At 54.3% G+C, this 16,325-nt stretch overlaps 3 protein-coding genes across 3 annotated transcripts; 2 read left to right on the forward strand and 1 right to left on the reverse strand.

Moving 5' to 3' along the window:
- The first annotated feature begins 3,137 nt into the window (after positions 1-3,137).
- LOC137917243 (solute carrier family 35 member D3-like) lies at positions 3,138-6,371 on the forward strand. The gene is made up of 4 exons (XM_068760063.1): positions 3,138-3,266; positions 4,021-4,231; positions 5,236-5,393; positions 5,471-6,371. Exons 1-4 carry the CDS (start codon positions 3,138-3,140, stop codon positions 6,107-6,109), a joined length of 1,137 nt encoding a protein of 378 aa, XP_068616164.1. The 3' UTR covers positions 6,110-6,371.
- Positions 6,372-8,337: 1,966 nt separating this feature from the next.
- Positions 8,338-12,018, forward strand: LOC137917241 (solute carrier family 35 member D3-like). Its single transcript, XM_068760061.1, has 4 exons — positions 8,338-8,915; positions 9,669-9,879; positions 10,883-11,040; positions 11,118-12,018. Exons 1-4 carry the CDS (start codon positions 8,691-8,693, stop codon positions 11,754-11,756), a joined length of 1,233 nt encoding a protein of 410 aa, XP_068616162.1. The 5' UTR covers positions 8,338-8,690; the 3' UTR covers positions 11,757-12,018.
- Positions 12,019-14,132: 2,114 nt separating this feature from the next.
- Positions 14,133-15,756, reverse strand: LOC137917242 (beta-taxilin-like). Its single transcript, XM_068760062.1, has 3 exons — positions 15,567-15,756; positions 15,251-15,346; positions 14,133-15,161 (listed from the first exon to the last, which is right to left on the reverse strand). Exons 1-3 carry the CDS (start codon positions 15,741-15,743, stop codon positions 14,271-14,273), a joined length of 1,164 nt encoding a protein of 387 aa, XP_068616163.1. The 5' UTR covers positions 15,744-15,756; the 3' UTR covers positions 14,133-14,270.
- Between the last annotated feature and the right edge of the window lie 569 nt (positions 15,757-16,325).

Genomic DNA, 16,325 nt, shown 5'->3' on the forward strand with positions numbered 1-16,325 from the left:
CCTTATTCTGCACCGGGAGACGTGTCGGCTGATTCCAACTGCAGCTTTATGAAAACCGATGAGTGCTTTTAGAGGTTGCGAGGATCCGAGGTTGTGGCTGAACGTGACGACCAGGTGTTCCAGGTGACTTTTACCTCCTCAACAAGCACCTTCAGACAAGATTCCGCTACGGCCAGACGGATTAACGTTAATTTAATCAGGCGGCGACGATAAAGAGGGCGAGAGCATCAGAGGGCAATTTGAAGTAATAGGGCAGAGAAGTGTGAAAGGAGACGTGGAGATTTATTCCAGCTGGGCTCTGCAGCGGCGGAGCGAATGGAAACGAGCGGGCTTCCCAAATATTGTCACTTCCAGTCGGCAAGATATAAACTGTCTTTCAGACGCATTCATAAGAAACGACATTCCACATCCGGTGAGAATACAGTGACCAAGACGGACCCAAGCTGCATGCTACATTAAAGATCGGGACTCCGCCCTGGAACGCCATTTACATAGCATTAATGCTGCGCCCTCGAACAATCCTGAACAATCCTGATGTATCAGAAAACAAAAGCACCAAACGTGACTCGCTGAATTGATATTTTGTCCTTCCGTCGTGCTGATTCACCGTCTTAATCTCCTCAGATCACTGCACGGATAAATATTGTAATCGTCGCATGCATTCCGGTCGCAGCTACGATGTAGATCAATACATAATAATATCTGTTATGCTGTGCAGAATCTAAAACAGCTTCGCATGGGTCAGTCGGACGACTGCTGCGTGTTTCCCGTCTCACTTGAGGGGACAAACAGAAAGTTTCAATTAACTGTCATTAAGATGAGATATTCAATCGCGTACGACTTCAGCTAATCTCAGGTTGTGAAGTAATTCGATTATTTGGGCGAGACAGTGAGCCGGGATCCGTATCTGTCCTCCATCTTGGGTTAAACACGCTGAATCCGTTCATTAAACCAAAAGCACGGCTACATTTCAGATAATTTAGTTAATAATTGTGCAATTAAATGATCCCATGTGACTTTGGGATAATTGAAAATAAAAGCTGCGGCGACATCAAAGAAGCCCCCCCCGCCCCCCCAAATCGGGCTGAATTAGCTTTAGGCTAAACTGCAAAAACGGGGCGGTCTCTCGCACAAGTGGATTGGAGCACGTGATGCTCGCACGGCGGCTTGAGGGGAGTCTTTAATACGATCAGAGAGCGCCATGCGACGGGCAAATCCCGATCGGATGGGGGCAAATCCCTGTCGGATGGGGGCAGTGCAGGAGGAGACTGGGAGCGGGCAAAGGGCTCCTCGGCGGTGACATCATCCGATGCGTACCCGAGTTCAGTGCCACGATGGCGGATGTCGATTGGGGTAATACCGGCTTTAGGGCAGTTTGGTAAGCGTCACCGGGGGGGTCGGGGGGGCAGCAGACGGTGCGGGGGGCAGTACAATGCCTTGGATAACAAGAAGCACAGTGAAAAATTGCTTCTGTTCCCTTGATCTTTATTATGGTTATTGGATTTGGTTCAAAAGGAGCCGACATCAAAGGGCTGCTCAGAGATTCATCATTCGAGAGGCTCCGGTGAGTTTCATTGTGAACCGCAGAAAGAGGAATGTCGGAAAACAACATTTCAAGTGAAAGGAATTCTGCACATGTTGTCGAGCCGTGTCACTCTATAGGGGGGGGGGGGGTCTTAAAGGGTGACGAAAGACCGCAGCTAAAGCTCACGCAGAAGTCAGTCAGGAGGTTAACTTGTCCGGCGCCTAATCCCTAATCCCACGTCGAGTTAACCTGGAGATTACGAGAGATAAAGCAGGTAATCTACGTCTACACTGTAGCTCTGCAGATCTCCCACGTGGACTGGTCCGGGTGCTCGACTTTGATCTTCAAAGGTGACCTCCCCTCTCTCCTGATTGATGGATCGGCCCGGCGCCGACGCCGGCGTTATCCATCAACCCGAGCCGTCTGTGATGAATGAATGCGTCCTTTATCATATGTAGCCTTTTTGTTTAGGTATTGTGTTTTGTTTTGTTTTGAATTCAAGCTTAATCTAAAAGATGGCTGCAATAGTATACATAATCCTGCAATAGTATACATAAACGTCTCTGCTGCATAAATATATTTATGTGTTCAAAGTATCTGCTTTTAATCTGCAAATGTGTATCTTTATATTTTATGATAATTTTTGTCTTTATAAAAGATATCGACACTAGAGAGTCTTTAAATAGATGAGTATTTTTAGTTTTTCTGCTGAAACTGTGCACGCTTTAACAGACTGTGTGTTACTGAAGGAAAGGAAGGTCTCTTCATGTGCCATATATCAGAGAATAAATCTGCCCGCTGTAGCTTCAAGGTGGAGGCAGCTACGAGCCCCGATGTCCAATAACGTCTGATGAATGCTTCGCTCGGACCCTACAAGGTTAAGGATTTATGGGATCATGCTTGTACACGCAGCTATTAATCTGAGAAATAAAATAAAAATGGTTTGAGTAAAAGGATATCATTTTAAATAGTACAGAAAATATAGGAAAGTCTCTCTTTTCATTCTGAAGCCTGAACAGTTGCCAGACATCAATGGGATTTGCTCTGTGAGCATCATTCGAGTCTGCACAGAAGGCATCCACACCGCCTGCAGCCTGGCGAACACTAGGCCCTTGTGCTCGCTGCATTCTTGCTCACAGTAACTTTACACCGCTCAGCTGTTCCGTGGGGTCCATGTCCCAAAGCTGAAGATAAGACGGGCGTCCTTGGACACACAGATTCCTTCTTGTATTAAGAGAAGATGAAGATGGGGGTGGGTCATTTTATTTAAACTCCATTTATGCCACCAAATCCTTTTCATAATTGCATATATCCATAACGTTATTATTACTATAATAAATAATATGAAAAGGAAATTTGCATTACGTTCTTGTTAATGGTAAAACATATGTATTAGCAGTACTCTTACACACACATCTGTTTTCATAAAAGGGATTTCAATAGATTACAAACTGATCTAGTGCTTTGAAATATTTTTTAGACACGATTGTGTTTAGTTGGGGCAGGAACAAAGAGCTTTCTTTAAGTGATCGTAAAGAAACAGAACTCAGAACAAGCATCTCATCCCGGTTTTTATTTTACAATATCATAAGCAATTGCGTGAAACTAAGAAATGGGGTTCCACTTCAGCTTCCTGACGCTGTTGCAGCTTCTGACCAGCGGGGGCGCCGCGCTCACCCTGGAGACGCTCCGGCGGCTGGGGAGGGTTCGAATCCCGCCGTTCAGCCTGCAGCTGGCCAAGGTACCGCCGCCGGGCTCCGACCTTCACCTGCGGGATACACGAAACGAGTTTCACATTTCATTCCGAACTATGACGTCACAGCGTTTCTAAGATCCACAAACTAAACCGAAGCTCGTCGTGTTACGTCATCATCGAGTTTAGGACGAGTTTCGTGTTTCAAATGTGTAAAAATGTTCTTTCTGACCAGTGACCCCCCCCCCCCACCCCCCGCCGGATGGGTTATACCTGATTGATTGATTGATTGAGGAGCTGATTGGATGATTTGAAGGTAAAATATATATTTTTAAATGAAATAATAATTCTAGTTCAGTTCAAGCAGGAGGAAGGAGGCAGGAAGCAGGAGGAAGGAGGCAGGAGGAAGGAAGCAGGAGGAAGGAGGCAGGGGGAAGGAGGAAGGAAGCAGGAGGAAGGAGGAAGGAAGCAGGAGGAAGGAGGCAGGAAGCAGGAGGAAGGAAGCAGGAGAAGGAGGCAGGGGGAAGGAGGAAGGAGGCAGGAGGAAGGAAGCAGGAGGCAGGAGGCAGGAAGCAGGAGGCAGGAAGCAGGAGGAAGGAAGCAGGAGGAAGGAGGAATCCCCCCCCACACACACATACCAACATGGTCTGAACCGGTCGGGAGCAATTGCCACGCCCCCTTTGGATGACAGGAAGCTCAAAATAAAAGAGCATTGATTCCTGGCCAATAGGATCCACCCTTGGTGTGCGTGTGCGTGTGCGTGTGCGTGTGCGTGTGCGTGTGCGTGTGCGTGTGCGTGCAGGACTTTGCCCCCGTGTGTGTCCTGTCCACGCTGCAGTCCTCCCTGACCCTCTTGTCCCTGCGGGGACTCAGTCTCCCGATGTACGTCGTCTTCAAGCGCTGCCTGCCGCTCTTCACGCTCAGCATCGGGGGGTGTGTCCTGAAGGACGGCGTCCCGTCCGTCGGCGTGGCAACCGCTGTCATCATCACCACCGGGGGGGCCGCGCTGGCTGGTACACGCACACACACACACACACACACACACTCCACCGCGGGATGGATCAGCTGTTGATCAGCACTAACTATTGATCGATACAGATTGTATGATCGTGTTTTCCCTGCAGTCTCTGACGGTCCATCTCCAGAGACCCTTTAACCAGATCCAGGTCCAGATCCAGATCCAGATCCAGGTCTCGGTGGACTCTGTGGTCTGCTGGGGACCTTCATCCTTCTTCCAGGGTTCACCGACCCCCCCCCCCCCCCCCCGCCCTGGTTCATGTTGGGAGGGGGTCGGTGTGTCTCCTCTGTGTCTGTGTGTGTATCTGTGTGTGTATCTGTGTGTGTGTGTGTGTGTGTGTCTGTGTGTGTATCTGTGTGTGTATCTGTGTGTGTGTGTGTCTGTGTGTGTATCTGTGTGTGTGTGTGTGTGTATCTGTGAGTGTGTGTGTGTGTGTGTCTCTGTGTATCTGTGTGTGTGTGTGTGTGTATCTGTGTGTGTGTGTCTGTGTGTGTATCTGTGCGTGTGTGTGTGTGTATCTGTGTGTCTGTGTGTGTGTGTGTGTGTGTGTGTGTGTGTGTGTGTGTGCGTGTGTGTGTGTGTGTGTGTGTGTGTATCTGCGTGTGTGTGTGTGTCTGTGTGTGTGTGTGTGTGTGTGTGTGTGTGTGTGTGTCTCCAGCCTTCCTCCAGGCAGGATTGATCTTGTCCTCCTCCTCTTCCTCGCTGCCTGTCTTCGTCTTTCGTCCCCCGTCCCACTCCCTGTCTCCGTCCTTTTTTAATTCCTCCTTTCAGATGCTGATTTACGTCGGAGGTTTAAAACTGTATTCTGTGTAAAAGTCTTTGGCGCTGGCCCCTCCCTCTTGGCGCCTGGTGGGTGGAGTCACGTTGTCCTCCCAGTGAGATCACCTGAGCAGGTGGCCGTCGGCCCGAGCTGTTTGCCTTTCATTTCCGTTGGACGGATGAGCCAAGCGTCCGGTATCCTAGCAACAGCGCTGTGACCCCCCCCCCCTCTGCTCTCAGGTGCCGGTGACCTCAGCGGCGACCCGTTCGGCTACGTGACCGGCGTGCTGGCGGTCATCGTCCACGCCTCCTACCTGGTTCTGATCCAGAAGGGCAGCCTGGACAGAGAGCACGGGCCGCTCACGGCGCAGTACGCCATCGCCACCATGGCGACGCCGGTACCGGCGCCGGCCCTCCACACGCTCCCAGCCTCTGCCCCGCCTCCTCCTGACTCTGCCCCGCCTCCTCCTTCCAGGTGCTCCTGCTCTGCTCCTTCATCTCCACGGACGCCGTCAGCATGTGGAGCTACGCGGGCTGGTCGGACCCCCACGTCACCGCCATCTTCGTCTGCTGCGTCCTCATCGGCGGCGCCATGAACTTCACCACGCTGCACTGCACCTACATCAACTCGGCCGTCACCACCAGCTTCGTGGGCGTGGTCAAGAGCATCGCCACCATCACCGTGGGCATGCTGGCGCTGGACGACGTGGCGCCCACCGGGCTGTTCATCGGCGGCGTCGCCGTCAACACCGTGGGCTCCGTCACCTACTGCATCGTCAAGTACTACGAGATGAAGAGGAGGAGCCTCTACGAGGATCTGGAGGAGGAGGAGCAGGAGCAGCGAGCGCCTCCTGGCGAGCCCTGCGGGGACGAACCCGCAGCCGGTACCGACCCGGACGGGAAGGAGGCTAATGGACAGGTGTGCAGCGCTGACCGGAAGGAGGGGCGGGGTTCTACCATCATGACTGAGCAGGAGGTTCTGGAGATGCAGCGGGAGCACCTCCACAAGGAGAGCCCCGCCTCCAGCTACGTGGGCGTGTGGCGCTCCGTCAGACACCTGCAGTTCCTGAAGAGAGAGCCTTTGATCAGCAACATGGAGCAGCAGAGTCCGTGACCAGACCGGACCGGACTCCAAAACCCACATGGGCCTCCCCCGTTAGCGTTAGCACTGTTAGCACTGTTTGTCAGCATTAGGAGGAGGCTCCCGGTGGAGGAGAGGGGAGGGCCTACCTCCTCCTCCTCCTCCTCCGGGGCGGCCCGCTGGGCTACGGGCTAGCACAGCGTAGCATGATCCGGGCTGTGCTAGCCAGCTAGCAAAGCAAAAGCAGGGAACGGCAAACAGAAATGACGGGCGAACTCTAGTTTCTGATTGGTTGGAGGAATGAGGGTGGGAGGAGTCTGGAGAAGCATGAATCAACGGCCTTGTTTGTTTGTGTCTACGCTGGTGTCTCTGTTTACTGTTTATTGGTTGTTTACGAGTTAAAGCGAAGGATGTGACATCACGTTTCTGGGCGTGGCTTTTTGTCCCGCGGGAGATTTTTCCTGCTGAAATATCAACACGGGTTCTGGGCGAGTTCTGTAACGTTCAAAGTGCTGCCGGGTCAGAACCGGTTGGTCTGGACCTTCCGAGCCGGGAACGTCGCTGTCAGCCGCTGATCCGTGTCGCTTTTCCCGCTCAAAAACACAAAGGAAATTATTATTTGTTATTTGGTTTATTTCACTTCCTGTTTAACATTTAGATAATTTAGCTGATGTTAGGTTGTGTGCAAATGATGTCTCACCTATAAGAGCTAACATGAGCTCTGCTGCTAACCTAGCCAGCTGTATTCGTCTCAGTATAAGAGCTAACATTAGCTCTGCTGCTAACCTAGCCAGCTGTATTAGTCTCACCTATAAGAGCTAACATTAGCTCTGCTGCTAACCTAGCCAGCTGTATTAGTCTCAGTTATAAGAGCTAACATTAGCTCTGCTGCTAACCTAGCCAGCTGTATTTGTATCCACACTGGATTGCATCACTCTCACCAAAATGGTCTCAGTTCCCTTTTTTCGCCAGCGGTTGCTAGCTCCTGAGCCTCGTATAGTTAGCATTAGTTAGCGGCTACGTCAGGATAAAAGAAATGCATAAATCAGCCCCGCTAGCCGCAGCAGACTGGTCGTGGCTTATTTGATTGGTTCACACTGTTTAAATTTAACATACACGCGTTTTGTGTTTCACTCGACTTGAAGACATTTTCCGTCTCTGGTGATTCACCCCTCATCCGACGGTCGGATGAAGCCCGTCGGATGAGGGGCTGGCGCTCCTCCCTGGAGGTGAACTTAATCCTGACAGCAGCTCCTTCTGTGAAATCCTCGTTTCCAGAATGAATTAGAGGAACTTAAGCGTCCCTTCGTGGAGACGTGTCCTCACCCGACTCCGGGACTCACCGAGGAGGAGGAGGAGGAGGAGGAGGGTGGGCTCACGCTCGGCTCCCTGCTGTGATGAAGATTCCATCCGTCATGCTGAACCGTGGCTCTGACGGAGGTGGAGAGCTAATCTCTCCGTTCGCAGCAGCAGAGCGAGGATGTTGAGCCTCGGAGCGTCGGATGCTCAGGCGGGATGTTTCCGGACGTCGTTTGGGCCCGGAGCGTCGGATGTTCAGGCGGGATGTTTCCGGACGTCCTTTGGGCCCGGAGCGTCGGATGTTATCCACATCAGGAGCATCCGACGGAGAAACACCCAGAAGTCTGTTCACGAGGATCCGATCTCCGACGTTCCTCCGGATCCCTAAAGAACCACTTCCTGAGCAGGGCCAGGTCAGTCTGGCACACCTGAACAGGTGAGCTGTAACCTGAACGCACCTGATGCCGGTGAGTTCAGCCCGCTGCCACGTTAAACTCAGTATGCTGATTGGTCGAAAGGAGCTGCCCTCCTTTGGGCTTGTGTGCGTGCGTGCGGGTGCGTGCGTGTGATTATTAGAGGTCATCGATCGGTGACGTCATCGATCAGTGACGTCATCGATCAATGACGTCATCGATCGGTGACATCATCGATCAATGATGCGTCAGCAGCAGGTGGCGGATCTGATGGGACACCTGCCCAGGTGGGGAGTTTCCTCCTCCTCTTCCTCAGCTTCATCCTGGTTGAGATGGCGCCTGTGTTTGGGGACCTGGTGCAGGAGGAGGTGACCCGCTCCGCTCCGCTCCGGTCCGGTCCGGGTCTGTTTCTGCTGCCTGTCAGTGATAATTAAAACATTAAACAACCTCAAATATGAATAATTAACGGAGACGATGTTCACTAGTTTATTTGCTGAAGAAAAACGATCCTGGACCTCCTCCCTCCCTCCCTCCCTCCCTCTCTCCCCCACCTCCTCCCTCTCTCGGGTATTTCGCCAAGCGCTGCGGCATAAAGTCATATTTCAGTGGCAGCTCCCAGAGGACGACCTCCTCTCTCCTGATCTCCGGAGGTCTCTGGTTCTCCTCCTCTTCAGACTCACCGGGGGGGAGGGAGGGGGGTTAGGAGGAGAAGTGGAGGAGTATTTTCTAAAGAGAGTTGAACTGGAGAAAAGCGGAGCTCCTCCGTTTCTCTCCTCACTTTTCTCTCCCCAGGAGCTCCTTGATCGCCTCCTCCGCCGGGACTCCTCACGTTGCTCCTCCAGCAGCAGCGCGTCCCCGCCGCGCGTAAAAGCCCGAGCCTCCGGTCCGGTCCGGTTGTGGCCATGGACGTGGTCCAGCGGCGGCTGCTCGGGATCTCCGTGGCCGTGGCGCACGGCGTGTTCTCCGGTTCCCTGAACATCCTGCTGAAGTTCCTCATCAGTCGGTTCCACTTCAGCTTCCTGACGCTGTTGCAGCTTCTGACCAGCGGGGGCGCCGCGCTCACCCTGGAGACGCTCCGGCGGCTGGGGAGGGTTCGAATCCCGCCGTTCAGCCTGCAGCTGGCCAAGGTACCGCCGCCGGGCTCCGACCTTCACCTGCGGGATACACGAAACGAGTTTCACATTTCATTCCGAACTATGACGTCACAGCGTTTCTAAGATCCACAAACTAAACCGAAGCTCGTCGTGTTACGTCATCATCGAGTTTAGGACGAGTTTCGTGTTTCAAATGTGTAAAAATGTTCTGACCAGTGACCCCCCCCCCCCCACCCCCCCGCCGGATGGGTTATACCTGATTGATTGATTGATTGAGGAGCTGATTGGATGATTTGAAGGTAAAATATATATTTTTAAATGAAATAATAATTCTAGTTCAGTTCAAGCAGGAGGAAGGAGGCAGGAAGCAGGAGGAAGGAGGCAGGAGGAAGGAAGCAGGAGGAAGGAGGCAGGGGGAAGGAGGAAGGAAGCAGGAGGAAGGAGGAAGGAAGCAGGAGGAAGGAGGCAGGAAGCAGGAGGAAGGAAGCAGGAGGAAGGAGGCAGGGGGAAGGAGGAAGGAGGCAGGAGGAAGGAAGCAGGAGGCAGGAGGCAGGAAGCAGGAGGCAGGAAGCAGGAGGAAGGAAGCAGGAGGAAGGAGGAATCCCCCCCCACACACACATACCAACATGGTCTGAACCGGTCGGGAGCAATTGCCACGCCCCCTTTGGATGACAGGAAGCTCAAAATAAAAGAGCATTGATTCCTGGCCAATAGGATCCACCCTTGGTGTGCGTGTGCGTGTGCGTGTGCGTGTGCGTGTGCGTGTGCGTGTGCGTGTGCGTGCAGGACTTTGCCCCCGTGTGTGTCCTGTCCACGCTGCAGTCCTCCCTGACCCTCTTGTCCCTGCGGGGACTCAGTCTCCCGATGTACGTCGTCTTCAAGCGCTGCCTGCCGCTCTTCACGCTCAGCATCGGGGGGTGTGTCCTGAAGGACGGCGTCCCGTCCGTCGGCGTGGCAACCGCTGTCATCATCACCACCGGGGGGGCCGCGCTGGCTGGTACACGCACACACACACACACACACACACACTCCACCGCGGGATGGATCAGCTGTTGATCAGCACTAACTATTGATCGATACAGATTGTATGATCGTGTTTTCCCTGCAGTCTCTGACGGTCCATCTCCAGAGACCCTTTAACCAGATCCAGGTCCAGATCCAGATCCAGATCCAGGTCTCGGTGGACTCTGTGGTCTGCTGGGGACCTTCATCCTTCTTCCAGGGTTCACCGACCCCCCCCCCCCCCCCCGCCCTGGTTCATGTTGGGAGGGGGTCGGTGTGTCTCCTCTGTGTCTGTGTGTGTATCTGTGTGTGTATCTGTGTGTGTGTGTGTGTGTGTGTCTGTGTGTGTATCTGTGTGTGTATCTGTGTGTGTGTGTGTCTGTGTGTGTATCTGTGTGTGTGTGTGTGTGTATCTGTGAGTGTGTGTGTGTGTGTGTCTCTGTGTATCTGTGTGTGTGTGTGTGTGTATCTGTGTGTGTGTGTCTGTGTGTGTATCTGTGCGTGTGTGTGTGTGTATCTGTGTGTCTGTGTGTGTGTGTGTGTGTGTGTGTGTGTGTGTGTGTGTGCGTGTGTGTGTGTGTGTGTGTGTGTGTATCTGCGTGTGTGTGTGTGTCTGTGTGTGTGTGTGTGTGTGTGTGTGTGTGTGTGTGTCTCCAGCCTTCCTCCAGGCAGGATTGATCTTGTCCTCCTCCTCTTCCTCGCTGCCTGTCTTCGTCTTTCGTCCCCCGTCCCACTCCCTGTCTCCGTCCTTTTTTAATTCCTCCTTTCAGATGCTGATTTACGTCGGAGGTTTAAAACTGTATTCTGTGTAAAAGTCTTTGGCGCTGGCCCCTCCCTCTTGGCGCCTGGTGGGTGGAGTCACGTTGTCCTCCCAGTGAGATCACCTGAGCAGGTGGCCGTCGGCCCGAGCTGTTTGCCTTTCATTTCCGTTGGACGGATGAGCCAAGCGTCCGGTATCCTAGCAACAGCGCTGTGACCCCCCCCCCCTCTGCTCTCAGGTGCCGGTGACCTCAGCGGCGACCCGTTCGGCTACGTGACCGGCGTGCTGGCGGTCATCGTCCACGCCTCCTACCTGGTTCTGATCCAGAAGGGCAGCCTGGACAGAGAGCACGGGCCGCTCACGGCGCAGTACGCCATCGCCACCATGGCGACGCCGGTACCGGCGCCGGCCCTCCACACGCTCCCAGCCTCTGCCCCGCCTCCTCCTGACTCTGCCCCGCCTCCTCCTTCCAGGTGCTCCTGCTCTGCTCCTTCATCTCCACGGACGCCGTCAGCATGTGGAGCTACGCGGGCTGGTCGGACCCCCACGTCACCGCCATCTTCGTCTGCTGCGTCCTCATCGGCGGCGCCATGAACTTCACCACGCTGCACTGCACCTACATCAACTCGGCCGTCACCACCAGCTTCGTGGGCGTGGTCAAGAGCATCGCCACCATCACCGTGGGCATGCTGGCGCTGGACGACGTGGCGCCCACCGGGCTGTTCATCGGCGGCGTCGCCGTCAACACCGTGGGCTCCGTCACCTACTGCATCGTCAAGTACTACGAGATGAAGAGGAGGAGCCTCTACGAGGATCTGGAGGAGGAGGAGCAGGAGCAGCGAGCGCCTCCTGGCGAGCCCTGCGGGGACGAACCCGCAGCCGGTACCGACCCGGACGGGAAGGAGGCTAATGGACAGGTGTGCAGCGCTGACCGGAAGGAGGGGCGGGGTTCTACCATCATGACTGAGCAGGAGGTTCTGGAGATGCAGCGGGAGCACCTCCACAAGGAGAGCCCCGCCTCCAGCTACGTGGGCGTGTGGCGCTCCGTCAGACACCTGCAGTTCCTGAAGAGAGAGCCTTTGATCAGCAACATGGAGCAGCAGAGTCCGTGACCAGACCGGACCGGACTCCAAAACCCACATGGGCCTCCCCCGTTAGCGTTAGCACTGTTAGCACTGTTTGTCAGCATTAGGAGGAGGCTCCCGGTGGAGGAGAGGGGAGGGCCTACCTCCTCCTCCTCCTCCTCCGGGGCGGCCCGCTGGGCTACGGGCTAGCACAGCGTAGCATGATCCGGGCTGTGCTAGCCAGCTAGCAAAGCAAAAGCAGGGAACGGCAAACAGAAATGACGGGCGAACTCTAGTTTCTGATTGGTTGGAGGAATGAGGGTGGGAGGAGTCTGGAGAAGCATGAATCAACGGCCTTGTTTGTTTGTGTCTACGCTGGTGTCTCTGTTTACTGTTTATTGGTTGTTTACGAGTTAAAGCGAAGGATGTGACATCACGTTTCTGGGCGTGGCTTTTTGTCCCGCGGGAGATTTTTCCTGCTGAAATATCAACACGGGTTCTGGGCGAGTTCTGTAACGTTCAAAGTGCTGCCGGGTCAGAACCGGTTGGTCTGGACCTTCCGAGCCGGGAACGTCGCTGTCAGCCGCTGATCCGTGTCGCTTTTCCCGCTCAAAAACACAAAGGAAATTATTATTTGTTATTTGGTTTATTTCACTTCCTGTTTAACATTTAGATAATTTAGCTGATGTTAGGTTGTGTGCAAATGATGTCTCACCTATAAGAGCTAACATGAGCTCTGCTGCTAACCTAGCCAGCTGTATTCGTCTCAGTATAAGAGCTAACATTAGCTCTGCTGCTAACCTAGCCAGCTGTATTAGTCTCACCTATAAGAGCTAACATTAGCTCTGCTGCTAACCTAGCCAGCTGTATTAGTCTCAGTTATAAGAGCTAACATTAGCTCTGCTGCTAACCTAGCCAGCTGTATTTGTATCCACACTGGATTGCATCACTCTCACCAAAATGGTCTCAGTTCCCTTTTTTCGCCAGCGGTTGCTAGCTCCTGAGCCTCGTATAGTTAGCATTAGTTAGCGGCTACGTCAGGATAAAAGAAATGCATAAATCAGCCCCGCTAGCCGCAGCAGACTGGTCGTGGCTTATTTGATTGGTTCACACTGTTTAAATTTAACATACACGCGTTTTGTGTTTCACTCGACTTGAAGACATTTTCCGTCTCTGGTGATTCACCCCTCATCCGACGGTCGGATGAAGCCCGTCGGATGAGGGGCTGGCGCTCCTCCCTGGAGGTGAACTTAATCCTGACAGCAGCTCCTTCTGTGAAATCCTCGTTTCCAGAATGAATTAGAGGAACTTAAGCGTCCCTTCGTGGAGACGTGTCCTCACCCGACTCCGGGACTCACCGAGGAGGAGGAGGAGGAGGAGGAGGGTGGGCTCACGCTCGGCTCCCTGCTGTGATGAAGATTCCATCCGTCATGCTGAACCGTGGCTCTGACGGAGGTGGAGAGCTAATCTCTCCGTTCGCAGCAGCAGAGCGAGGATGTTGAGCCTCGGAGCGTCGGATGCTCAGGCGGGATGTTTCCGGACGTCGTTTGGGCCCGGAGCGTCGGATGTTCAGGCGGGATGTTTCCGGACGTCCTTTGGGCCCGGAGCGTCGGATGTTATCCACATCAGGAGCATCCGACGGAGAAACACCCAGAAGTCTGTTCACGAGGATCCGATCTCCGACGTTCCTCCGGATCCCTAAAGAACCACTTCCTGAGCAGGGCCAGGTCAGTCTGGCACACCTGAACAGGTGAGCTGTAACCTGAACGCACCTGATGCCGGTGAGTTCAGCCCGCTGCCACGTTAAACTCAGGATGCTGATTGGTCGAAAGGAGCTGCCCTCCTTTGGGCTTGTGTGCGTGCGTGCGGGTGCGTGCGTGTGATTATTCTGGCGCGTTAAAGACCTCTCAGGATTGTTTAAGGACCTCTGCCGCCCTCTGGTGGCGTCGGGTAGAACTGCACCTGAACTGACGGCTGAAGCCGCCTCACCTTTGGAGGGCAGCAGCTCCACCTAGTGGACAGGAGGTTGTTGCTGACGACAGCCAGTCAGCACAACCGCGCTGACGTCACGGTCACGGCCAATGGGGGCCGACCTACCTGATGCGAGTTTGGCTTAAGCCCCGCCCCCGTCACAAATCTTCACCGAATCAGTCAGAAGAACCCGAATCTGTTTATTAGCACAGGTTTTTAGGGTTTACACCAACAGCAGACAAACTTCTTGTTCTCCCTTGGGGGGGGGGGGGGGGGGGGGGGTCGGTCTGAGTCGGGCCCGCTCCGGCCCAGTAGAACCTGGAAATGCCTCAGGTAGCACAACAAGCTAAGAGTTAACCTTGGCATGCGCTGTGGGCGGAGCAACGAGCAACCAATAGTGAACCTTCTGCTACGGTGCGGGTCCGCCGGAGGACTTCAAACATCTCTGAGGTCCACGGTGCATGTCCAGCTTTATTTGTCCTTCCCCTCAGGTAACATTAAATCTTTAGGAAACACAGTATGAGCGTGACCAATCAGAACAAAGTAACCTGTGACATCACGGTTGGGTCCCGACTCCACCCCCAATGAGCTTTAGCTCGCGTTCTTCAGGCTCCTCTTCTTCTTTCTCTTTGGAGTCTGATCCTTTGAGGAGTCTGGACTGGAGGACGGCGCTGATTCTGGTTCTTTCTGTGGTTCCGACTGGACCTGGTCTTCTTGCTGGCGGATCAGAAGCTCAGGACGGGCTTCGGGAGGTTTCTGTTGGGTCTCCTCCTCCGGTTCTACAGGTCGTCCCTTTCTGCCCTCCACGGGAACTTCTGCTGGTGACGCCGCTTCAGCCAGGACAACCGGCTCCTGCTCGGGGACAGAGGTGTCCTCCTGCTTGGGGACAGGGGCGTCCTCCTGCTCAGGGAGTGGGGCGTCCTCCTGCTCGGGGACTGAGGCGTCCTCCTGCTCTGGGACAGGGGCGTCCTCCTGCTCTGGGACAGGGGCGTCCTCCTGCTCTGGGACAGGGGCGTCCTCCTGCTCTGGGACAGGGGCGTCCTCCTGCTCGGGGACTGGGGCGTCCTCCTGCTCGGGGACTGGGGCGTCCTCCTGCTCGGGGACTGGGGCGTCCTCCTCTTTAAACTGAGTTAATAAAGACCTGACTGCATCTTCATCATCTAACTCATCTTCATCAACAGGAGGCGTGGCCAAGAGGGAGGCGGCAAACTCCTGCAGTTTGGCCTGCTCTTCCCTGAGACGGGTCATGTCCTCTGTCAGGACCGGGTCCCTCTCCTGGATGTTCTGGGCCTCTGCAGGCTTCAGCAGTCCGGACTCGTCCTCGTCCTCTGTGATGTCCTCGGGCTTCGGGACGCTGGAGAGACGGACCTCCTTGATCTTGCCGTAGAGGACGGCCCTCTCGTCCTGCAGGGCGCGGCACAACTTCTCCAGCCGCTGGATCTTCAGGACGAACAGGTCGTACTCGTTGCTCTTCTCCGTTCTCTGGAACAGAAACAGGAAGTAAGCATCATCCGTCCAAACTCCGCTCCTCGCCTCCTCCTGATTGGTTTAACAGGAATCAGATTACAAACCTCTTGGATCATGTCGGTCAGAGCCTTGTTGCAGTTCTCAAACCTGGTCCTCCACACGTTGGACTCTTTGTCCATCTTCTGCATCTTCTCCGTCATCTAAAGGGGGCGGGGTTTGAATTAGATAGAATGTTAGAGTACAAGTACAGTCACACAGTAGCGTGTATTACAGTACAAGTACAGTCGCACAGTAGCATGTATTACAGTACAAGTACAGTCAAACAGTAGCATGTATTACAGTACAAGTACAGTCAGACATCCTGTCTAAGAGGAGCATTTCAACACGTGTCCTGATGGAAGACAAACGTCTCCGACCCACCTTCTCCATCTCTTTCTTGAAGTGGGCGTAGATCTGGTTGCTCTTCGCCAGCGTCTCCTGAAACTCGTCAAACTTCTGAGCGTAGAGAGTCAGCTGGGAAGAGACGAGACGGGAAACGAGACAGGAGACAAGACGGGAGACGAGACAGGAGACGAGACAGGAGTCAGCCGGTGCCATAGACAACGCGGGGGGGGGGGGGGGGGTCTAAACGGACTCGTCATGTGATTACAGAACCGGGCCCTGATTGTTGCCGGGAAACGAGCAGATTGGGTAATAATATTCTGGTGAACCCGACACCCGGCTGGGGTCGATTTAGGGGGCGAGGTTCTGGGGTCCCTTTAGGGGGCGAGGTTCTGGGGTCCATTTAGGGGGCGAGGTTCTGGGGTCCATTTAGGGGGCGAGGTTCTGGGGTCCCTTTAGGGGGCGAGGTTCTGGGGTCCCTTTAGGGGGCGAGGTTCTGGGGTCCATTTAGGGGATGAGGTTCTGGGGTCCCTTTAGGGGGCGAGGTTCTGGGGTCCATTTAGGGGACGAGGTTCTGGGGTCCCTTTAGGGGGCGAGGTTCTGGGGTCCAGATTAAAGTCCTGTCTGATTTAAACCCAGAACCTTCTGCCCAATCAGGTCTAATCAATAATCAGTTCTGATCGGCGATGGTCCGTCCCACGCTGGTTTAAACCGGGACGGCAGAACCGCTGTGTTCTGGTTGGGTTCTGGTTGGGTTCTGGTTGGGTTCTGGTTGGTGAAACCTAATGTAGGCATGAC

The sequence above is a fragment of the Brachionichthys hirsutus genome, unplaced genomic scaffold (genome assembly GCF_040956055.1).
Source record: "Brachionichthys hirsutus isolate HB-005 unplaced genomic scaffold, CSIRO-AGI_Bhir_v1 contig_1278, whole genome shotgun sequence".
NCBI lineage: Eukaryota > Metazoa > Chordata > Actinopteri > Lophiiformes > Brachionichthyidae > Brachionichthys > Brachionichthys hirsutus.

What these genes read in the sequence shown, in the direction of transcription:
- LOC137917243 (XM_068760063.1), top strand. Translation starts at nt 3,138, where the DNA reads ATGGGGTTCCACTTCAGCTTCCTGACGCTGTTGCAGCTTCTGACCAGC. An exon ending in TCAGCCTGCAGCTGGCCAAG is followed by an intron (nt 3,267 to 4,020) that starts GTACCGCCGCCG and finishes GTGTGCGTGCAG; the next exon opens with GACTTTGCCCCCGTGTGTGT. An exon ending in CGGGGGGGCCGCGCTGGCTG is followed by an intron (nt 4,232 to 5,235) that starts GTACACGCACAC and finishes CTCTGCTCTCAG; the next exon opens with GTGCCGGTGACCTCAGCGGC.
- LOC137917241 (XM_068760061.1), top strand. Translation starts at nt 8,691, where the DNA reads ATGGACGTGGTCCAGCGGCGGCTGCTCGGGATCTCCGTGGCCGTGGCG. An exon ending in CGGGGGGGCCGCGCTGGCTG is followed by an intron (nt 9,880 to 10,882) that starts GTACACGCACAC and finishes CTCTGCTCTCAG; the next exon opens with GTGCCGGTGACCTCAGCGGC. An exon ending in TCGCCACCATGGCGACGCCG is followed by an intron (nt 11,041 to 11,117) that starts GTACCGGCGCCG and finishes TCCTCCTTCCAG; the next exon opens with GTGCTCCTGCTCTGCTCCTT.
- LOC137917242 (XM_068760062.1), bottom strand. Translation starts at nt 15,743, where the DNA reads ATGGCACCGGCTGACTCCTGTCTCGTCTCCTGTCTCGTCTCCCGTCTT. An exon ending in TCAAGAAAGAGATGGAGAAG is followed by an intron (nt 15,347 to 15,566) that starts GTGGGTCGGAGA and finishes CGCCCCCTTTAG; the next exon opens with ATGACGGAGAAGATGCAGAA. An exon ending in TGACCGACATGATCCAAGAG is followed by an intron (nt 15,162 to 15,250) that starts GTTTGTAATCTG and finishes TTTCTGTTCCAG; the next exon opens with AGAACGGAGAAGAGCAACGA.